A 25,000-nucleotide genomic window follows, 5' to 3' on the forward strand; every position below is an offset into this window, starting at 1 on the left:
TCTGTCACCTGTAAGCACATACACACACGCGCACACGCATCCGTGAACTGAAATCATCGTCAGTGTTGGACTATCTTCAGCAGTTAACACCTCCTCTGTCACCTGTAAGCACATACACACACGCGCACACGCATCCATGAACTGAAATCATCGTCAGTGTTGGACTATCTTCAGCAGCTAGACACCTCCTCCTCTATCACCTGTAAGCACACACACACACACACACACACACACACGCGCACACGCATCCGTGAACTGAAATCATCGTCAGTGTTGGACTATCTTCAGCAGTCCATTGTTAATTTATGTTATAAACTCTCCTTGATTTGGGGGCTTATTTATTATTGTAACCTACTTGTTTATATTGGAAGGTCGTTTTACATGTTTTTAGTGATTTTTAAATATTTTTTTTATAACGAGTGTGAAATGGAGACTGATGGCGGACGCATGGAGATTTGATGCAGCTGAGATTGTGTGCTTCTGAGCGAATGCAAATCAGCTGAATGGCTTATGCGTGTCTATATTTGTACTACATAGAATTTAACTGTGTGCCACCACACCGAACATCTCCATTTAAGGACAATAAATTATCTTGTGGTCTTGTATGCCCCCCACTTTTTTTTTTTTTTTCAAATCCTCGTTGAATAGTCCAGTTGGTTCAATGTTGTAGTTGTTAGTTTTTTGTTGTTTTTTTATTAGAAAGATGTTATATTGTTATGGGTTTTTTTTCTTTTAAACAAAACTTAAATCAATCATTTTCTATATGTAACACACACACAAACACACACACGCGCGCGCGCACATGCACGCACATGCACTTTCACTAACTCTCATGCATACACAGTAATTTCTTTTGCCCTCTTGATCTTTATTTCCTACCCTCGTCTGATATCACTCAAAGTGAAAAGACGTTAAACTAAAGAAAGAACACACATGATAATAATAATAATAATATTAATAATAATATTAATAATAATAATAATCATCATCATCATAATCATAACAACAACAACAACAACAACACAACAATAATAATAATAATAATAATTCATAATAGTAATAACCATATTATAGTAGTAGTAGTAACAATAATAATAATAATAACATCAATATAGCAGCAGCAGCAGCAGTCGTAGTAGTAGTTGTAGTAATAATAATAATAATAATAATAATAATAATATAGTAGTAGTAGTAGTAACAATAATAATAACAATAATAATATAGTAGTAGTAGTAATAATAATACTAATACTAATAATAATATAGTAGTAGTAGTAGTAGTAGCAGTAGTAGTAATAATAATAATAATAATAATATAGTAGTAGTAGTAGTAGTAGTAACAATAATAATAACAATAATAATAGCAACAACAATCATCATCATCATCATCAACATCATTAAAATGAAGTGCTCTTCTGTAGCGCTGCTCTGTTACAGAGAGGCTCACAGCGCTTCATGAATTAAATATAACAATAAAGGAACAACACAATTCTCAAAAAAAAAAAAAAAAAAAAATCAAACAACATACAAATCTCTCATTGCGCTCCTCAAATTTCTTGTTACAAAAGAGAAGCAACAACAAAAATAATAATAATAATAATAATAATAATAATAATAATCATCATCATATAAAAAAAAGTATCGACCACGAAGAAATAGTCACCATCCTCACATCATGACAGCACACACACACACACACACACACACACACACACACACACACACACAGGCATTCACACACATAATCTTTTTTTTCCATTATCATAATTCTTATCATTATCATTAGTATCATTATTGTTACTATCTTTTATATCATCATTATCATTCTTGTTGTTATGATGATGATGATGATGATCATTCTTGGTGTGATTGTGACGATTATTACTATTATTATTACTACCATTATCACTATATATGCATCATCATCATTGTCATCATCATCAGTATCAGTATCAGTAGCTCAAGGCGGCGTCACTGCGTTCGGTCAAATTCTTATACGCTACGCCACATCTGCCAAGCAGATGCCTGACCAGCTGTGTAACTCAATGCGCTTAGTCAGGCCTTGAAAAAAGAAGAAGAAATAAAATAACAAAATTTAAAAAAAAATTAAATAAATAAATAAATAATAATAAATACATAAAAAATACTACTACTAATAATAATAATACTTATAAGGCGCAAAATCTTGATGAAGTCAACTCTAAGCGCACAAAAAAAAAGAAGAAAAAAAAAGAGGACAACAATGATGATAAATAAGCAAACACACACACACACACACACACACACACACACACACACACATCATCATCATTAACAACATTATTATTGCTATCTTCACAATCATCATTATCGTCATCATCATTTTTATCACTCTTATCATTATCATTATTATTATTATTATTATTTATTATCATTATTATCATTATCATCATCAACAAGAGCGAGCGTGTCTCACCTGTTCCAGTGACACCAGCAGGGACGGTGATTTCTCCTGATTCAGTTCGTACTTGTCACACAGGTGGATGGACTCGTAGACCAGCTGCCGCAGGTACAGGTGGGCGCTGATGATGGCCTGCCAGCATCCACAGCAAAATAAGAGCAACCGAATCAATTCAGTGTGAATCAACCTGCTTCTTCTTCTTCTTCTTCTGTGTTCGTGGGCTGCAACTCCCACGTTCACTCGTATACACACGAGCGGGCGGGCCTTTAACGTGTATGACCATTTTTACCCCCGCCATGTAGGCAGCCACACTCCGTTTTCGGGGGTGTGCATGTTTCATAACCCACCGAACCTTGACATTAGGATTACAGGATCTTTAACGTGCGTATTTGATCTTCTGCTTGCGTATACACACTAAGGGGGTTCAGGCACTAAGCAGGTCTGCACATAATTATGTTGACTTGGGAGAAAAAATCTCCACCCTTTACCGCCGTCAACGAGATTCAAACCCTGGGACCCTCAGATTGAAAGTCCAACGCTTTAACCATTCGGCAATTGCGCCCGTCGAATGAATCTGGTTCAATTCGAAACACTTTGTTGTGTGATTCAAGCAATTAAAGTTCAGTTCAGTTCTTAAAAAAAAAAAAAAAAAAAAAAAAAAGCGCAAAAAACCCAGCAACCCCCCCCCCCCCCCCAACCCCAAACAAACAAACAGAAAAAACATTTCTTTAGTCTCGTTCAAATGCTCGCCAACAGATGAACAGGTGACGTGTAAAAAAACAACAAAAAAACAACCAAAAAACAAACTTCCCTGACCACCACTTACATATCACACATCCAGGGAAAAGAAAGGAAAAAAAATGTGTACAAAAAAAAAAAAAAAAAAAAAAAAAATTAAGACACAAGTGAAATAAAACTTTAAAAAGTATGAAAGAATGTGACTGAGAAAGTTAATAAATGGATAGATGGATGAATGAATGAATGAATAAAAAAAACCCAAAAAACAAACAGTTCATGAACAATGAGTTGTTCAAGGAATGAAAAGAACATTTAACAAAATGATCATCTCTAGATTAAAAAAAAAAAAAAAAAAAAAAAAATCAACCAAACAATCAAACAAATAAAAAACAAAACAATAAAAAACAATACTTCCAAGCCAAACACAAAATACTTTTTTTTTTTTTTTAAGGCCATATAGGCAAATAACACTGCAGAATGGACAACTCGTGCCCGTCCTAGTATTTACAATTTCCATCCCCCTTCAGTTCCATCCCTGGGGCAATTCCTGTCAAGGTCTTTTTGGTGTCGACAGTTTCATGGGGAACTGTCGTCACGCGCGTTGAAGGGATTTGATGGCGGTCTCCATTCAGTAGGGGGACGCTCACTCAGCCCAGCTTCGTAAATGGCGGTGTCCCTATTTCATGTTTTCTCCGGGAAGGCACTGCTGCTGAACACCAGTCAAAGTGACTCGGCAGCAGTGCTGGGTTTCCCTCTGGTGAGTGGCCTCCTGGCGACTTAGTATTGATAGGACAGTCAATGACGGGACTGCAGCAGATGAACCTGGGTGTGGCTGTACATGGGGCCGGGGGACTTGGAATGAGTTCAGTTCAGTTCAGTTCAGTTCAGTTACTCAAGGAGGCGTCACTGGGTTTGGACAAGTCCATACACGCTACACCACTTCTGCTGACTGAAGCAGATATGCCTGACCAGCAGAGTAACTCAACGCCCTTAGTCAGGCCTTGAGGAAGAAAAAGAAAGCAAAAAAAAGCAACAACAACAACAAACAAACAAAAAAAAAGAGAAAAAAAAGAAAAAAAACAAACAAACCCATACATCATCAGATTAATGAATGAATAATCAAACAAATAAATAAATAAATTGTAAGCAGATAGATAATGAAATGAAATAAAATGCGGGGTGGGGGTGGGGGTGGGTGTGGGGGTAGGGAATGTAAACATAAATAAACAGATTAAAAAACAAAAAAAAAAAAAAAGAAAAGAAAGAGAGAAAAAAGTACATGAAAATAAAGTACCACAATGAGCGAAGTAGGAGTAATCCCCACCAGCTGATCATGGTACAGAAGATGGACAACACTACCTAAAACAACACCACCATCAAAAAAAAAAAAAAAAAAAAAAAATCACACTGGTCATTTGGTCCATTTCTACGGCACTGTTCTTATTCTTGCTGCTTACAGGTCATGGTGACCGCAAGTACAGGGCTCATCAAGAGTGTCAAACAATGCAAATACTCAAACGCGTAAACGCCAAAACTGTCACATCTACAAAAAACAAACAAACAAAAAAACAACAACAAAAAAAACAACCCTAAGACAAATCCACAAAACACGGTTCATGACACAGTATCCCAACCATTTAGCTCCTTGTGGCAAATAAGATTTGGCCATACTGAAGGAAGGAAGGAATTTTTGTTTAATGTCCCGTCACACATATCGGTGATTGAAGACATTTTGTAAAAGTATTTATGAATACATCTGAGTATTATCGGTTAGAAGGGGTGGGAGATGTGGATGAATGGAGGGTTTGGGGAAACTGGGCAAATGAGGGTAAAAATGTGGGTGAAATTTGAAAGAAAAACAAAACAAACAAACAAACAAACAAACAAAAAAAACCCCTCTAAATACAGTTACAGGAAATTACTTAAAGGACTTCGTAAAAGAGAAGTCGTTAAACTGACAAGCGAAACAACTGATAATGAATGCAAAAAGTCAAAAACATCAACGTTCTCAGTCACTTGTGAAGACACACTTTCGTGTACAAAAGGCTTCATCAAGCTACAGTGAAAAATTATATGCTCAATTGTCAGGTTATTAAAGCATATACACTTGACATTAGAACAATACTTGGTCCGTAATGAATTTGATAATAGTCTGAGAGCTAAGCTCAGAATTGGTCTGCGAATCGGACCAAAAGGCCATACTGAGGACACCAGCCATTACACTTAATTTATCATCCCCAGATTACAAAAAAAGTCATAAAAAAATAATACTTAAAGCCAAACAAAAAGTACACAAAAAGGCCATATAGGCAAATAACACTGCAGAATGGGCAGCTAGTGCCCATCCCAGTGTTTACATCTCACTACCTAATCGCCAGAGCAAAACAGCACAGATAGTAGTACATCATAGACTGCGGAAAAGAGAGAAAAAAAAGTGTCAAGGCTTGCTTGAAAAAAGAAAATGGAATGGACTGGGAAGCCAGATAAAGGAGACAACAGTGAAGAAAGGGAGGGGGGGTGGGTGGGTGGGTGGGGGGAGTCAGAAACAAAGAGAGTGACAGAAAAGAGGAAAATTTCTAGCACAGAATTTCCAGCAGGTGGGGATGCTATTTATACTGAAAGACCCCCGGCATCCCCCACGGGGGAAATTCTATGGCAAAACACAGCTGCAATCAGTAAACTGAAATTGTCCAACAAAAAGTATTGCTAAAAATGTGAGATTTATCAAACCCCGCTAATCCAAAATACATCATGAACTGATTAGATCCATACGCTGTTGTAATGTCAATATTGAGCGGCTCCAAATCCACTGACGAGACAGTATCAGTATCATTATCAGTAGCTCAAGGAGGCGTCACTGCATTCCAACAAATCCATATACGCTACACCACATCTGCCAAGCAGATGCCTGACCAGCAGTGTAACCTAAGGTGCTTAGTCAGACCTTGAAAAAAAAAGAAAAAAAAAAGAATAAATTCTAAAAAAATTTTAAAAATAAAAAAAAATAAAAAGAAGTAAGTAAATAAATAAATAATTAATAGATAAATACATAAAAAAGAACTACTACTACTACTAATAATATTTATAAGGTGCAAAAACTTGATGAAGTCAACCATATGCATACAAACCCCCCCCCCCCCCCAAAAAAAAACCATAAATAAAATAAATCAAAATAAATAAATAAAAAAGACAACAATGATGATAAATATGCAAATAAATGTAAAACATGCAGACACACATTCACACATACTCACACATATGCATAACAGATATGCACCAAACATGCAGTTTCACAGTTATATAAAAGCACAATCAAATACACATAAACATACATGAGCCCCAACACACACTCACACACACTTACACACATTACCTTGCACCCCCTCTAAACCCCCCCCCCCCCCCCCCCAACACACACTCGCCCACAACTGGTTAAAGATCATAAATGAAAATTATACAGTCTGCTCTTAAGAAAAAGAAAAAAATAAAAAGGAAAGAAATTCAAGATGTTCTGGTATATCCATTTCAAGCTTCATTAAACAATCTGTTATGGCACTTGAACAAATGTTACTTGTAGAAGTCACAATCTGCCTTTTAAAGACTAAAGTATACGCAATGATTTGCTGAGTAAAGCTGTTTGAAGACAGGCTACATTCACACAAAGCCCAGCCAGTTGCTGTCAGCAGCTCACAGCAGCTGTCCGAGAATTGTGCGCATATCATTTTGCACTTTCTCAGCATGTATGCCTGCAGTAAGTGTTCACACTGGCCGCCAGTCGTCTCCAGCCATAGAACTTTTTTAACTCTCTCCATACGAACGGCGAAAGAGACGACGTTAACTCACTCAGTACGGCCAGTCCTCTCTTCTCCTCTACACAGACCCCTCGGATGTCCAGTGGGTGTCTCAATGACCCAACCTTTAGCTTCCGTCGTCAGAATTGTGGTATTCTATGTCAACATTCACGTCTTCAGTATAAGAACCTTCCGCTTGCAATATTTTGATGATGGTAATTGGGGTGAAACGCTGTTAACGTCGTCTCTTTCGCCGTTCGTATGGAAAGAGTTAACAGCGTTTCACCCCAGTTACCATCATCAAAACATTGTAAGCGGAAGGCTCTTATACTGAAGAGGTGAATGTTGACAAAGAATACCACAATTCTGACGACGGAAGCTAAAGGTTAGGTCATTCAGACACCCACTGGACATCCGAGAGGTCTGTGTAGAGGAGAAGAGAGGACTGGCCGTACTGAGTGAGTTAATTTGTCGCGAGCACACAGAAACAGATGGCTGGTCCTCCAAGGGATGGAACTGCTCAAGGATACTAGTAGAGGAATCCCAGTTATATTCATTTCTGGAAGAGCACCGTAGTTGACAGCAAGTGGCTGTATCTGGCTGATGGTAACACTGGGCTTTATAGAAATGTAGCCTTGAGGTGTAGCAAATCCAGTGTGAAGGCAAGGGGGGAAGGAGTGGACAGGGGGAATGAGAGGGAAAGCTTTGGGGGAGGGGTGTGGGGGTGGGGAGGGGTGTCTTGCACACCAAGACCACACAGCTGAACTGGGCAGGTCATCGTCATAGTGATTTGTTCATTGACAAAGAGTTAAACAACCTGTGTCAAGAGTGTTGACAGAATCTTCACAAACTAGAACGTGTGCTTTGACTGAAGCATCTGAAAACAGACAAGCAAGATAGCGTGAGACGTTCGCTACAAATCCATATTAGAAAACAAAACAACAAAACAGGATTTATAAAACTACTCTTTGCAAATGAAATTCAAAATCATCATATTAACTGTAAAGACATTAAAGCTGACAGTGATAACTGAATCCTTTTGTGGTGGTTTCATTACCTGAAATCCCAATTTATTCACCTGTACAAAGAAAACCAGGACCATAAAAATCGACATTTCACTTATGCCTTCGGTAAAAAGAGAATAGTTTCTTCACAGCCATGACCACAGAAATTGAAAATTCACTTCTACGTTCAGTAAAATGAATAGTTTCACAGCCAGGACCATGGAAATGACCACAGAAATTGACAATTCACTCATGCATTCAGTAAAATGAATAGTTTCACAGCCAGGACCATAGAAATGACCATAGAAATCGACAATTCACTTATGCAGTCAGTTAAAAAAGAATAGTTTCACAGCCAGGAACCATAGAAATCGACAATTCACTAATGCATTGTAAAAAGAAGTTTCACATCTTACGCCCTTGAACAAACATCAGTTTCCCCACTGAATTTTTTTTTTTCAAAAGATCGAGCAAAACAAGTCGCAAATCGATATCATACCTCGACGCTGTGACCACAGGAGAGCGTTCTGGCAGCCGGAGGATACCATGCAGCTGCAATGCGGACGAAAGCGAACGAGAGTGCAGAAACACGCAGCCAGCCAGCTCCCCCTCCCCCCCCCCCAACCCCCCCCCACCCCCGCCCCCACACACAAGTAGGCTGACGGGTTCAATCCCAATCATCCCCCTCACTCCTCATGGTGTGAGCATGCATGGTGTGCAGCTCCTCGCTCCGTGCCTCAAGGCCAAAGTCAGCAAGCCAAGCATGCACACAGCATGACCTTTTGCGTTTGATCGGATGATCATAGCACAGTATACAAAAGCGTAGTTTACAAACAAGGGAGCAAAACAGCACAGTATACAAAAGCGTAGTATACAAACAATGGAGCAAAACAGCACAATATACAAAAGTGTAGCATACAACAAACAAGTCAGCAAAACAGCACAGTATACAAAAGTGTAGTATACAACAAGTCAGCAAAACAGCACAATATGCAAAATGTAGCATACAACAAACAAGTCAGCAAACAGTATACAAAAGTGTAGTATAAACAAACAATGGAGCAAAACAGCACAGTATACAAAAGTGTAGTATACAACAAACAAGTCAGCAAAACAGCACAGTATACAAAAGTGTAGCATACAACAAGTCAGCAAAACAGCACAATATGCAAAATGTAGCATACAACAAACAAGTCAGCAAACAGTATACAAAAGTGTAGTATAAACAAACAATGGAGCAAAACAGCACAGTATACAAAAGTGTAGTATACAACAAACAAGGAAGCAAAACAGCACAGTATACAAAAGTGTAGTATACAACAAGTCAGCAAAACAGCACAATATGTGAAAGTGAAGCATACAACAAACAAGTCAGCAAAACAGCACAGTATACAAAAATGTCGTATACAATCAAGGCAGCAAAACAGCACAGTATACAAAATGTATACAATCAAGTCAGCAAAACAGCACAGTATACAACAAACAAGTCAGCAAAACAGCACAGTATACAAAAGTGTAGTATACAACAAGTCAGCAAAACAGCACAATATGCAAAAGTGTAGCATATAACAAACAAGTCAGCAAAACAGCACAGTATACAAAAGTGTAGTATAAACAAACAATGGAGCAAAACAGCACAGTATACAAAAGTGTAGTATACAACAAACAAGTCAGCAAAACAGCACAGTATACAAAAGTGTAGTATACAACAAGTCAGCAAAACAGCACAATATGCAAAAGTGTAGCATACAACAAACAAGTCAGCAAAACAGCACAGTATACAAAAGTGTAGTATAAACAAACAATGGAGCAAAACAGCACAGTATACAAAAGTGTAGTATACAACAAACAAGTCAGCAAAACAGCACAGTATACAAAAGTGTAGTATACAACAAACAAGTCAGCAAAACAGCACAGTATACAAAAGTGTAGTATACAACAAACAAGTCAGCAAAACAGCACAGTATACAAAAGTGTAATATACAAACAAACAAGTCAGCAAAACAGCACAGTATACAAAAGTGTAGTCTGTGAACAAGGAAGCAAAACAGCACAGTATACAAAAGTGTAGTATACAACAAACAAGTTTGTTTGTTTTGTTTTTGTGTGTGTGTGTGTGTGTGTGCGTGCGAGTGTGAGTGTGTGTTTGTGTGTGTGTGTGTGTGTGTGTGTGTGTGTGGGAATGTGAGGTATGTGTGAGTGGTTTTTTTTTTTTCGTTTTTTTTTTTTTTTTTTTTTTGTGAGTGCGCGCGCGTGCGCGCGTGTTCACATGCGTGCGTGTGACTGTGAGGGTGTGTCGATGTGTGTGCATGTGGGTGAGTCAACAAGTGCGTGCATCAGTGTGTGTGTGTGTGTGTGTGTGTGTGTGTGTGTGTGTGGCCACTTTGTCATTCTTGAATGTCACTGGGTCAAATTAGGTCAAAGTAAAGATATATGTATGTATGTATGTATGTATATATATATGTATGTCTGCATTCAGACGCGTTGGGTTGTGCTGCTGCCCGGGCAGCTGAATCGCGGACGTGGTGTGGCGTGTGTGGATTTGTCCGAGCGCGTTGGCGCCTTCTTGAGAGAGTGAAACTGAAACTGGTTTCAATCAAATAGCCAAAACCACTGTACTAAATGAAGTCCTTTTTGTGCATGTCTTGATGATGTTGTTTAACACGTGTTGTTATTACTGTGATGCATCACTCCATATATATTGTTGGTAAACTGGCTGTTGTCATTTTAATATTTTTTATTAGTATATTTATTTATTTATTTTCTACATGCACAGGAGTAACATCAGTGGTTGCGTGTGCATGATAAATATGCAATACTCCGCGGGTTTACAAAAGTGTTAATATAGAGCAAAATACCAATGTACAAACATATAGAAATGTATACATTTTTTTTATGCTAAAAGTACAGTTGTATCGATAACCAAAAATCTAAGGACATCAGGTTTGGATGGACGCGTACAGGGAGGACAGGTTGGTGTTATGAAATCAGCTCAGATGTTTTGATCTGGTCACGTAGTGCACGTTTTTGTGTGAGTGTGTGTGTGTGTGTGTGTGTGTGTGTTTTGTTTTTTTTGCTGTTGTTGTTGTTGTTGTTGTTTTGAGTGTGTGTGTGTGTGTGTGTGTGTGTGTGTGTGTGAGTTTGTTTTGTTTTGTTTTGTTTTCCCGCACAAGCACGATTTTTCCCCATGCTGTCCTCTACGGGACGGGGAGGGTGAAGGGGAGGGGGTGCGGAAGGTTGGGGAGGGTTGTGGCCCTTGGTTGAAATCTATGCGAAGACCATATTTTCCGTTTTGGTTTGCTTTTCGGTGTTGTCTTTTTAGGTATATAATTGAAAAAAGAAATGGAAGCTGTATTGCTACTTTTGTGTGTTGTTTTTAGTGTGTGTGTTGCTTTTTCTTCCTCTTGCAATATTTATGTCCCCACAGAAAGTTACATGGGGTTACTTCAGTTCATGTGTTCTATGACTTCTACATGTTTACGTAAGTAACCGTGTATCGGTGAACTGATTTATACATTTATACATGTATATTTTACTAATCCATGACAGTACTTGTGTTTTCATGTGCTAAAGGCCCAGCGAAACCCATCCGCAGAAGAAGGTTTTGTCACTTTCAATATATTTTCTTTTTCTTTTTTCAAGTTACGTACATTTCATGCTTTATTTTTGATAATATTCATTTTTGTCAAACTTATGCTTTACGTCATGATAAACATAAACACGGCATGTCTGAAAAATACACAATGAAAATAAGGAGCATTAGTTTTATACCAGACAAGCACACTAGTAATGTGTAGCTTTACAATATCATCTCTCAACTGCCAAGGTCTAGGTAATTTCCAAAAAAGAAGAGATGTATTTCAACATTTAAGACAGAAAAACTGTTCAGTGTATTTCCTACAGGATACCCACTTCACTAAGACATTAGAGCAACAGATTAGAACTGAATGGGGTTATGAATGTGTATTTTCCTCAAATAACAGCAGATCGAGAGGAGTGGCTATATTACTGAACAATAATTTTGATTTCAAAATTAAAAAGACAATAAGGGATAAAAAAGGAAACTACATTATACTGGTGTTAAATACAATGGGTAGACATATAGTGCTCGTAAATATTTATGGTCCAAACAAAGACGAACCTGATTTTTTCGAAGAAATTAAAGAAAAGATTGTAGCGCTAGATGTCTTGGATGTGATCATTGCAGGAGATTGGAACCTTGTATTAAATCCAAGTCTCGATTATTATAATTATAAACACATTAACAATGCCAAAGCTAGAGAAGTAGTATTTGAAATGATTTCCCATTTAGAACTGGTAGATGTTTGGAGAGAGCTAAATCCAGAAGTTCTCCGATATAGTTGGAGGAGAACAAACCCATTCCAGCAAAGTAGACTTGATTTCTTTTTAGTCTCAGATACACTGATTACTTATGTTACCAATGTAGATATTGTTTATGGATATAGAAGTGACCATTCCTTGATATTGACTGAACTCACCTTTAAGACTGAGGAGAAAATTAAAACCTTGTGGAAATTTAACTCTTCATTACTCAAAGATCATGCATACGTAAAACTTATAAATGAAACTATTGAAGAAATCAAAGGTCAATATGCAGTATTTCCATATGCAAGAGATAACCTGAACCAGATACCTAATGACAAGATTCAGTTCATGATATCAGACCAACTGTTTTTAGATACGCTTCTTATGGAAATCAGAGCAAAGTCAATTACATATAGCATATATAGGACAAGGGAATCAAAACAGCATGAACAAAAATTAGAAAACGAAATACAAAATTTAGAGAGAAAGTCACCCTTAAACGAAGGTGATCTAATACTGCTAAATGAGAAAAAATTACATCTAGCTGAATTTAGCAAAACAAAAATGGAAGGAATAATTTTAAGGTCTAAGGCAAGATGGGCATCTCAAGGGGAAAAAATAGATAAATATTTTTGTTCTTTGGAGAAAAGGCACTTTGTAAGCAAACAGATGTTGAAACTGGGGACAGAAGACGGTAGAGTTTTATCGGATAGAGAAGAAATGTTAGAAGAAATAAAGACGTTTTACGAGGAACTTTATAAAAATAGAAATTGTAGAATGATAGATATCGATCTTTACACAAAAGTACCAACATTGAATAAAGACGAATCTGATGAATTAGAGGGACTGATAAGTAAAGAAGAAGCTTCGCAAGCATTAAAAAACATGCAAAACGACAAAAGCCCAGGAACTGACGGAATGACTGTTAATTTTTCTAAGTTCTTTTGGAGACAGCTAGGAGATTTTGTAATTCGGTCACTAAATGAGGGCTTTACTAAAGGGGAAATGTCTATCACACAAAAAGAAGGACTTGTAATATGTTTACCGAAGGGGGATAAACCTAGGGAATACTTAACAAACTGGCGACCAATTTCTCTCCTTAATGTCACTTATAAAATTGGGTCAACTTGTATTGCAAACCGGATGAAAACAGTATTACCAAAACTTATTCACGAGGACCAGACAGGGTTTATAGCAGGACGGTACATAGGAGACAATATACGAACATTGTACGACATGATAAACTACCTAGAAAAAAGAAATCTGCCAGGTCTTTTAGTCTCCATAGACTTTGAGAAAGCCTTTGACTCTGTCAATTGGAATTATATTCAAAATGTTCTGAAAGCGTTTGGTTTTGGAAAGGATATTAGTCAATGGATACATACCTTTTATAATAATATCAAAGCCTATGTGATAGTTAACGGAAAAAGGTCTCGAAGCTTCCCCATAGGCAGAGGGTGTAGACAAGGGGATCCACTATCACCATATTTATTTGTATTGTGTGCAGAGATACTAGCGTGTAAAATTCGGGAAGATGAAGAAATTAAAGGGATACAGGTTTCAGACGTAGAATTCAAAATAAGCCAGTTTGCAGATGACACTTCATTCACGCTTGACGGAGATAGAAAATCTTACAATAAGTTATTTGATACATTAAATTCTTTTGAAGAAATTTCAGGTTTAAAATTAAATATTGAAAAAACAGTTAATGTATGGTTAGGTAGAAATAAGAATTCAAATGTAAAGTATTTAACAGAAAAACGTATGAATTGGAATCCTAAGAAATTTAAAATCCTTGGCATTTGGTTTATGAATGATCTATCACACTTGACAGAATTTAACGTAGAAGACAAACTAATGGAAGTTAGAAATTTATTCAAGATTTGGTCTAAACGATCGTGTACACCACTAGGAAGGGTAGCTATATTAAAATCCCTCATACTGTCTAAACTAGTGTACCTGTGGATGTTGTTACCAAACCCACCAGACAGTGAAATTAAAAAACTTCAGAATATGTGTTTTGAATTTGTATGGGACAAGAAGCCGGACAAAATAAAACGAATACACTCAGTTCACAGTATTGAAAACGGGGGCATTGGATTACCAAACATACACGCATTTATACAAGCACTGAAACTGTCCTGGGTAAGGAAACTCTATGTAGGAAATTTCAAATGGAAAAGAATATTACAAACCACTTGCCCGGAAATAGCTAGGTTAAACTGTTATGGCTCAAAGAGGTTCTTAAAAGATAATTATAATAACTTTTGGAAAGACGTTATGAAAGCTTATGACAGTTTCAACACACATACTGAACTAGATAACAGTAAAGAGTTATTAGCTGAACCCATCTTTTTCAATGCTAAATTTAGAATTGACAACAATCCTTTTCATTTTAAGAACTGGACTGCAAAAAATGCATTTTTCGTGCGTGATATTCTGGATGAAAACTGCCAGTTTTTAAGGCAGGAAGACTTTTTTAAGAAGTGGGGAATAAGAACGAATTACCTAAATTACCTTAGTTGCATTCAATCAATCAAAGAATACATCAGAAAAAGAAATATAATATTAGAGAATCATGACAACAATGAAAATAGTAAGGCGTTAAAAACCATTTGTGGGGTAAAAAAGGGAACACGGATTTATTACGATATAATCTTGGAGAAAAATGAAATTTTTGACATGAAAGCTTTTATGAAATGGGAAAATAGGTTAGGTACACAGATTGACTGGAAGAAAACATTGAAAAAGATAAATAGAATCAAAGAAATAAAAATGAAATGGTTTCAGCTTAGAATATGTCATGGAATTTTAGTATCAAATATCATACTAAAAAACATGGGTGTAGTTGACGATGACAAATGCAATTTCTGTTATATTGAAAAAGACACAGTGCAACATTATTTATGGTTTTGTCCAGTTACGCAAACCTTTTGGCAGGACTTTAATGAGCTATTGAGAGAGAAATGTGAAAACTGTGAACGACTGTCATTGAACTTTGAATTGGCATTGTTTGGAACTGATGATAAAAATACAATGGATGATACTTTAGATTTAATGTTATTATGGGCAAAATTTTTTATACACAGGAGTAGAATCAATCAAATAAAACCAACTCTGCAAGCATTCCTGCTTGACCTCAAGTATAGATACAAGTTAGAAAAGCATATACACACAATGGAAATGAATTACTGTGATTTTGTTAAAAAATGGCTACCATACTCTGTGTTGGTAATAGAACATTGAGTAAAATGAAAACTGCCATCATAATACAGTATATGAATGATGCATGTTTGATAGAATTTTTAACAATATCAGAAATGAGTATACTGCAAAATTTGACATGTTTGTACATCAATTTTTGATAAAAGAAGTAAGCTGCCACAGGTAATGGATAACATAATTATAATAATCCTCTAATAACAGACTTTATAAAAACAACAACAAAAAACAAAAAACAACAACTGGTGCTCCTTGAAACTATTTCAACATGTATACATGCCATGATGTGACATTTGGTATCTTGTTTATCTTGTTCTTTATTATTTGTTATTGTTCTTCATCTTATTATTACTATTATAAGTATTATCATATTGAAAAAACCCTTGTATCTCAACAGATTAATGATTTTTTTTCTTCTTCTTTTTTTTTTCGATGATCATTGATGGACCAAATGTTTTGCTATGTGAATGTTGAATCACATTGATGTCGTGAAAAGTCAAAATATAACCTTGTGTACAAGGGGAAAAAAACAAAACAAAACAAAAAAACATGTAATAATAAAAAAAAAAAAAAAAAAAAAAGTGTAGTATACAACAAACAAGTCAGCAAAACAGCACAGTATACAAAAGTGTAGTATACAACAAACAAGTCAGCAAAACAGCACAGTATACAAAAGTGTAGTCTGTGAACAAGGAAGCAAAACAGCACAGTATACAAAAGTGTAGTATACAACAAACAAGTCAGCAAAACAGCACAGTATACAAAAGTGTAGCATACAACAAACAAGGAAGCAAAACAGCACAGTATACAAAAGTGTAGTATACAACAAACAAGTCAGCAAAACAGCACAATATACAAAAGTGTAGCATACAACAAACAAGTCAGCAAAACAGCACAATATACAAAAGTGTAGCATACAACAAACAAGTCAGCAAAACAGCACAATATACAAAAGCGTAGTTTACAAATAATGGAGCAAAACAGCACAATATACAAAAGTGTAGCATACAACAAACATTGGAGCAAAACAGCACAGTATACAAAAGTGTAGTATACAAACAAACAATGGAGCAAAACAGCACAGTATACAAAAGTGTAGTATACAAACAAACAATGGAGCAAAACAGCACAGTATACAAAAATGTAGTATACAACAAACAAGTGAGCAAAACAGCACAGTATACAAAAGTGTAGCATACAACAAACAAGTCAGCAAAACAGCACAGTATACAAAAGTGTAGTATGTGAACAAGGAAGCAAAACAGCACAGTATACAAAAGAGTAGTATACAACAAACAAAGGGAGCAAACGAGCACGGAGGGGAGAGCATTACGTTCTTGTCCATCACTCTCTGGATGAACTCCAACACCTCTGGCGGCGACGACTCGCTCAGCTTCCTCTTCATCTGTCGGTACGTGGACATGTTCTCCAGGTAAAAGTCACACTTGGCCTGTCACAAACATCAGCTTGGAATGAAAAGACAATAAGTATTTGAGTATTTGTATTTGTATTTCTTTTTATCACAACAGATTTCTCTGTGTGAAATTCGGGCTGCTCTCCCCAGGGAGAGCGCGTCGCCATACTACAGTGCCACCCATTTTTTTTATTTTTTTTTCTTGCGTGCAGTTTTATTTGTTTTTCCTATCGATGTGGATTTTTCTACAGAATTTTGCCAGGAACAACCCTTTTGTTGCCGTGGGTTCTTTTACAGGCGCTAAGTGCACACGGGACCTCGGTTTATCGTCTCATCCGAATGACTAGCGTCCAGACCACCACTCAAGGTCTAGTGGAGGGGGAGAAAATATCGGCGGCTGAGCCGTGATTCCAACCAGCGCGCTCAGATTCTCTCACAATAAAATGGGTGGCGCTGTATAGCGTAGCGACGCACTCTCCGTGGGGGAGCAGGCTGAATTTCACACAGAGAAATCTGTTGTGATAAAAAGAAATATAAATACAAATACAAAATACTAATGTTGCAAACAATTAAAAGAGGAAAAAAAAAGAAGAAGAAAAAGGAAACACAACAATGAAAACTATTTTGAGTGAATCAAACCACCAGTTACTGCTTTACAAATCTGGAACAGGTAGAGGGGAAAAAAGTCCTGTTTAAAAGAAAAACATAGAATGAATACTGTCCAAATAACATTGGAAAAAGCCACTAAATGACAGAAAGAAAAGTATATATATGTCTGCACATTTATATAAATACATGCAAAAAACACACACACACACACACTTTCTCTCTCTCTTATAGAATCGAAAAGTGGAAATGAAGATGAGTTGCATTTTGTTTTATGTTGTCCTGCTTTAACCAGTTTGAGAGTATGATATACCCCACCTGCTTTTTATAGATATCCCAGTCAATTTCGTTTTAAGTCTACTTCTAGCATCTGAAAAAGAAAGCGTCATAAGGAATTTGTCAATATACTTGTACAAGGCATTGCATTTCAGATCTGTTGCAACTTCATGATTTTCTTCAGTGACTGTGCTTGTTTATGTATTGTACCCCTTCATGAGGGGCAATGGCCTTTATATGAATAAAACATCCGTATCCGTATCTCTCTTTCACCCACTCACTGATAAATGTTTTATTCATTTAAATCAAGATTTCAAACAGAGAAGTATATTAAGATCATAACAAATAAACGGCATAAAATCTGCTTTGCTAAGCTCAGATTGACAACACTTGGACTGAATGCCAACAGAAGATGGTTCGATCCAGACGTAGCAGCATCTCCTTGCCCAATGTGTGGCGAAAGCCCAGAAGATGAAAATCATATTATATTTAGCTGCAAAAGATAAGATGAACTGCGAAACAACTGTACCCTTTTCAATACAGCTCCAGCTCAGAGAAAAGATTTGTTCAGCATACTGATGACAGAAAATGAAGATTATGATACTTTCACTTGCAAAATATGTATCTGAGGCGATAATTATACGGAAAACGTCCATCATCAGTCCAAATACTCATTAATCAATTGAAAATTAGTATGGGTTCTATGAGGAAAAAAGCATAGATAATAAGGAAGGGCTACATTTGGATGGTCAGTCTCGACAATGTAATTATTTGATGTGTCCGTATTGATATGATGGGTTTCGATGTTGAGGCATGAATAATTTCAGGATTTATTTGTACTTATTATGTGTTTGTATTGATATGATGTGTGTCGATGTTACATGCGTAAATACTTATTATATGATTTATCTATACTTTGTTTTCTGTGTACTGTCCAAACCTTGGAGACAACGACTGAAAAAAAGACACATTACCACTCCCGCACCCCCAACCCCCCTGTCACATGTACTTCAAGCTAATGACAAAGAGACAAAGTGTCGCAAATCTCTTCTTAGTTTATATTGTTTCAATTCCGTTGTTCCATTTTTATCTATTTTTTGTTCTGCCTATTTTTTCCATTTTTATCTATTTTTTTTGAGTGATTTTTTTTTTGTGTTCTGATTAACAAAAAAAAAAAAAAAAAAGAAGATAAAAATGGAAAAATAGGCAGAACAAAAAATAGATAAAAATTGGAACAGAAAGAAAAAAAAAAAGGAATTGAATTTTTTTTTTTTCTCTCAAGGCCTGACCAAGCGCGTTGGGTTATGCTGCCGGTCAGGCATCTTGCTTGGCCGATGTGGTGTAGCGTATATGGATTTGTCTGAACGCAGTGACGCCTCCTTGACGCTACTGAAACTGAAACTGAAACTCCTACAGCTACACCCTTTCTTCCTCCGCCACCTCCAAGGAGATGGTTATCAGAGTAGCACTGACGTGCCGACATGGGTAGTTTGCCACCTGCAATGGCTCTCCGGCGACCCGCGAAGGGTTTGGGTGACTCGGGTAAGCCCTGGAGGGTCGTTGGTGGGCCCCGGGGTAGAGTTACGGGTGGTGGAGGTCTGGCCGGGTGGGATCAGACAGCGAGAAACGGGTGGCTCGCTCTGAAGAAGGAGCGAGCACACCTGTGAGGGTGTAAAAAAAACAACAAACCCCCCCCCCCCCCCAAAAAAAAAAACCATGGGTGGAGAGTTCCTGTTAGACGATCCGGAGTGGGCTGGAGTCGTAAAAAACTTGACTGGGGTATATGGATTTGTCCGAACGCAGTTAACGCCTCCTTGAGCTACTGAAACTGAAACTGTTCGGATTAGTACCTACTGTGTACTGTAGAGCTGAAACATTTCAGCGTTCAGTGTTCAGCGTTCAGTGTTCAGCGTTCAGTGTTCTCACCAACTCACCCGAATATAGTTTTTCAACAGCCGGGACTGGGCGTCGGTTTGGGGCGAGAGCCGCTTCAGTCGCTGAACCAGCAGCACGTGCTGCGCCAGGAAGTCCGTGAGGTCCTCCTGGGCTTTAGCCAGGGTGCGCATGTTGCTGTGGGGGGCGCTCCCCACTCCCCCGACACCCTCCGTCGACCCCGTTGAGGACGACCGACTGTTGTTCTCCAGGGACTCTGTGATCTCCTGATACTGATAATAATAAAGAAATAATCATAACAATAATAATAATAATAATAATGGATACTTATCTAGCACAATATCCAGAAATCTGCTCTTGGTGCTTTACGAAATCATTTTTGTTTACACAGCACATTACATCAATGTTAGGTACACAACACCAAAATGTGACTAACAAACTAAACACACACACACACACACACACACACACACACAATGCATACATACACAGTGGAGGGGGAGAAAATATTGGCGGCTGAGCCGTGATTCGAAACAGCGCGCTCAGATTCTCTCACTTCCTAGGCAGATGCGTTACCTCTAGGCCATCACTCCACATGTCGTAAGTCATGGATTAAAACAACAACAACAACAACAACAAAATAACAACAAAGGATGGTATGAATGAAGGAAGGAAATAAAAAGAATTAACCCTTTCAGTGCCAAGCCTATTGCATGTTGCATGGATATCCTGTTCTCCAAAATCATACAAATATATTCATATTTCAAACTGTCCACCAGTTTATCTCCGATTCAAATAGATTTTAGCTTAGAAAGTATTGTGAAGAAAGGGTACAACATGATTCTATTCGTAAAATATATGTTGAATTTATTTGACTGACCAAATATTCAAAGTGAATGGATTGGCCAATGATCTGTTAGACTTTCTCCTCTCCCCTCTGTTCCCCCTCCTCCACCACCTTACCCTCCATTCTTCTAAATTTTCTTCTTCTTCTTCGTGTTTTTCTTCTATTAGGCCAATTACTTTGGTGATAATAAATTTAATCTCATGTTAATATTGATATTAGCATTATTTTACTATATTATGTAGTGTTTGTTTATTTGTTTTATTTCATTATTTCATTACTTACTGTTTATGAATGTCATTTGATACAAGTCATGATATGATTCATCAGCCGTCATGATAAAATTGAAGTTGCAACGTTGTGAGCACAGTAGAAGCTTTAAGCTTGTTGATGCTCTTTTGTCATTCATTGCATTGTAATCATGTGTATTGTTGAATAATTAAAGATTATTTAAACCAAGCCTATTTTATGCTCAGTGACAGAAACTATTAGCCAACGGATGTTTTGGCCATTGAGTGTAATTTTAAAAAAAAATTTTTTTTAAATAAAAAGAACATCTTTACATGAAAACTTCTGGTAGAAAATATGTATATACGTGATACTTACTTGAAAGGAAAAATGAACATGCTAACTAAACAAATAAATAAAAAATAAAAAGAACACCTTTACATGCAAACTTCTGGTAGAAAATATGTATATACGTGATACTAACCTGAAAGAAAAATGAACATGCTAACTAAATCTGACATTGTCACATGAATATATATTGATTTTGTGACAGGAAAATTTCTTACAATGATGTGGATGGAAATTTTCATCCTTTGGATTTTTTTTTTTTTTTTTTTTTTTGCACACTGAAAGGGGGTGGAAATTTCCATGCTTGGGATTTTTGTTGTTGTTGTTTTTTGCACTGGAAGGGGGTGGATATTTCCATGCTTGGGATTTTTTTTTTTTCCACACTGGATGGGGGTGGAAATTTCCATCCTTGTGATTTTTGTCACACTAGAATGGGGTGGATATTTCCATGCTTGGGATTTTTTTTTTTTTTTTTTTTTTTCACACTGGAAGGGGGTGGAAATTTCCATGCTTGGGATTTTTTTTTTTTTTTTTTTTTTTTTTGCACACTGGAAGGGGGGTGGAAATTTCCATCCTTGGGATTTTTTTTTTTTTTTTTTTTTTTTTTTTTGCACACTGGAAGGTGGTGGAAATTTCCATCCTTGGGATTTTTTTGCATACTGGAAGGGGGTGGAAATTTCCATGCTTGGGATTTTTTTGCATACTGGAAGGGGGTGGAAATTTCCACGCTTGGGATTTTTTTGCATACTGGAAGGGGGTGGAAATTTCCATGCTTGGGATTTTTGTTTGTTTGCACACTGAAAGGGGGTGGAAATTTTCATTCTTGGGATTTTTTTTTCACACTGGAAGGGCACACAAAAGGATAAAAGAAAAACAGCATTTAAGCCCAGCCCCCCTCCTCCCCTCCACCAAAAGAAAAAAGAAAAAAAAAAAAAATATATATATATATATATATAACACATTATAACATTCAAGTTGTTTACTAATCTCAATACTCTTCAAAAATAAAATTTCATATGTTTGTTCATTCCTTCGTTCATTCTCTCTCTCTCTCTCTCTCCACCCCACACCCTCTCTCTCTCTCTCTCTCTCCACCCCCCCGCCCTCTCTCTCTCTCTCTTAATACACTCTATTGAATCTGATTGAAAATCATGTATCTCTCTCTCTCTGTCTATCCATCCTCACAGCTCAGCTGCTTGCCGAGATGTTGGTCTAGGACAGCGCAGAACTTGGAAGTAAAGTGTGGAGAGCACAAACTACTTCTTCTTCTGTGTTCATGGGCTGCAACTCCCACGTTCACTTGTATGCACACAAGTGGGCCTTTATGTGTATGATCAGTTTTTACCCCGCCATGTAGGCAGCCATACTCCGTTTTCAGGGGTGTGCATGCTGGGTATGTTCTTGTTTCCATAACCAACCGAACGCTGACATGGATTACAGGATTTTTAACGTGCGTATTTGATCTTCTGCTTGCATATACACACGAAGGGGGTTCAGGCACTAAGCAGGTCTGCACATATGTTGACCTGGGAGATCGTAAAAATCTCCACCCTTTACCCACCAGGCACCGTCGCCGTGATTCAAACGAGGGACCCTCAGATTGACAGTCCAACGCTTTAACCACTCAGCTATTGCGCCCGTCTAGAGAGCACAAACAAGCGAGAGAATCTGAGCACCCTGGTTCGAATCCCACAGTCTCCAGTATTTTCTCCCCCTCCACTATACAGACCTTGAGTGGTGGTCTGGACAATAGTCATTCGGATGAGAAGATAAACTAAGATCCAGTGTGCAGCATGCACTTAGCGCATGTAAAAGAACCCACGGTGACAAAAGGGCTGCCCCTGGCAAAAATCTGTAGAAAAACCCACACACACAACACATCCACCCCCCAAACCCCCCTCCCACCCACACACACAAACACACAACACACACACATCCACCCCCCCACCAACACACACACAAAGACACACACACATCCATCTCCCCACCCCACCCCCCTCACACACACACACACATCCATCCCCCATCACCCCCCTGAACACCTCCCACCCCATTCCCCTGCACCTCCCTCACCCACCCACACACACACACACACACCCACATACATCTCTCAGCTGCTTGCTGACATTGGTCTCGGCGGCAGAGAACTTGGAGTGCAGGGTCGAGAGCTCCAGCATCATGTCCATCCCCGACGGGGCCTCCTGGCCCTGCGAGCGCAGCACCTGCCGGCCAATCAGCTCCTCCCGGCAACCCCCGCACACCCGCAGGTACAGGCTGATCTCCGGCTCCACTTTGGGGCACTGCAAAGGGAGTACGGGGGGGATGGAGGGAGAAGTAGGAGGAAAAAAATTATATGGGAGTTTAGAAGGATAGCGAAAAGACACTGGGGACAGGCCGAGAGAGAGGGAGAGAGATAGAGAGAGGGAGATAGAGATACCCAGGAAGGCAGCCTGTTGTGCAAATGACTCCGTGTTTGTAAAGCGCTTTTAGAGCTTGGTCTTCAAACCGAGGACAGGCGCTTTATAAGTACACATATCATCATCATCACATCAACCCCACCCCGCACCAGCAAATCCGTCACCTCACCCCGACGATCTTGATGATGGCCAGCTGCACTTCCACATCCTCCACGTCCTCCACGTCCACAGCAGCAGCGCCACCTGCTGTCTTCACCTGGGCGTCCGGCAGGTAGACCAGCAGGTCGGTCGTCGAGCACCCCTTGCACAGCGCCAGACCGCACACCTTGCAGAAGTGACGCTTCCGCAGCAAGCCGAAGGATTCGCGGCACACCTGGCAGGCCCCCATCGTGGACTCTTGCTGTTCCCAGGGAGAAGAAAAATGCAAAAAAAAAAAAAAACAGAAAAAAAGGAGAAAGAATTAATAATAATACACTGTACATTGTATGTGGAGTGATGGCCTAGAGGTAAAGCGTCCGCCTAGGAAGCAAGAGAATCTGAGCACGCTGGTTCGAATTACGGCTCAGCCGCCGATATTTTCTCCCCCTCCACTAGACCTTGAGTGGTGGTCTGGGCACTAGTCATTCGGATAAGACGATAAACCAAGGTCCCGTGTGCTAGCATGCACTTAGCGCACGTAAAAGAACCCACCGCAACAAAAGGGGCTGTTCCCGGCAAAATTCTGTAGAAAAATCCATTGCAAAAGGAAAAAACAAATAAAACTATACACAGGAAAAAATACCGAAAAAATGGGCGGCACTGTAGTATAGCGATGTGCTCTCCCTGGGGAGAGCAGCCCGAATTTCACACAGAGAAATCTGCTGTGATAAAAAGAAATACAAATACAAATAACATATGAATAAAACAAAAAACAACACCGAAAAAAACAAACAAAAAACCCCACAGGTCTCTGACCTGAATATTCTATTCCTCATATTTGTGTTCCATAGAATACGATTCCCAGATTAGTTTCCCTTGATGTATTACCATTTCATTTTTCTTCCCCCTTGTAAATTTTGTGATCGACGTGTGTGTAAAATTATATACATGTGACTGTATACAAAAAAAGAATGAATAAGTAAAATAAAAACAACACAAAACTGAACATTCTCATCCGTTCCAAGAAACAGTAATCTAATAATAGTTTCAATTCATGCATTATCTTATTTTCCATCCTTATTGTCCTATATAAGTGTAAAATTATGTAAATGTCATTGCATGAATGAAAGAATGAATTAATGAAAAAAAAAAAAAAAATCTCCAAAAAATCTGAGTTAAATATCTCGCATAATAAACTTGTGATCCACTAACCAATGTTCTAAGAATCGTTTACATTCATGTGCTATTTTCATTTCACATCACCGCTGTCCTTTAAAAAAAAAAAAAAAAAAAATCTATTTTATGTGTAAAAGTAT

The 25,000-nt window shown here is 38.0% G+C and overlaps 1 protein-coding gene across 2 annotated transcripts in view; it reads right to left on the reverse strand.

The window, feature by feature from the left end:
* The window catches only part of LOC143275341 (uncharacterized), a 35,899-nt gene that overhangs the window by 3,908 nt on the left and 6,991 nt on the right, over positions 1-25,000 (reverse strand). For both annotated transcript variants that reach the window (XM_076579368.1, XM_076579369.1), the window contains exons 6-10: positions 23,716-23,946; positions 23,235-23,429; positions 19,751-19,981; positions 16,854-16,970; positions 2,455-2,571 (exon numbers count right to left, since the gene is read on the reverse strand). In XM_076579368.1, the coding sequence (XP_076435483.1) occupies positions 2,455-2,571; positions 16,854-16,970; positions 19,751-19,981; positions 23,235-23,429; positions 23,716-23,946 (891 nt within the window). The remainder of the gene's footprint in view (positions 1-2,454; positions 2,572-16,853; positions 16,971-19,750; positions 19,982-23,234; positions 23,430-23,715; positions 23,947-25,000) is intronic.

Source organism: Babylonia areolata, chromosome 30, assembly GCF_041734735.1.
Source record: "Babylonia areolata isolate BAREFJ2019XMU chromosome 30, ASM4173473v1, whole genome shotgun sequence".
Classification (NCBI taxonomy): Eukaryota; Metazoa; Mollusca; class Gastropoda; order Neogastropoda; family Buccinidae; genus Babylonia; species Babylonia areolata.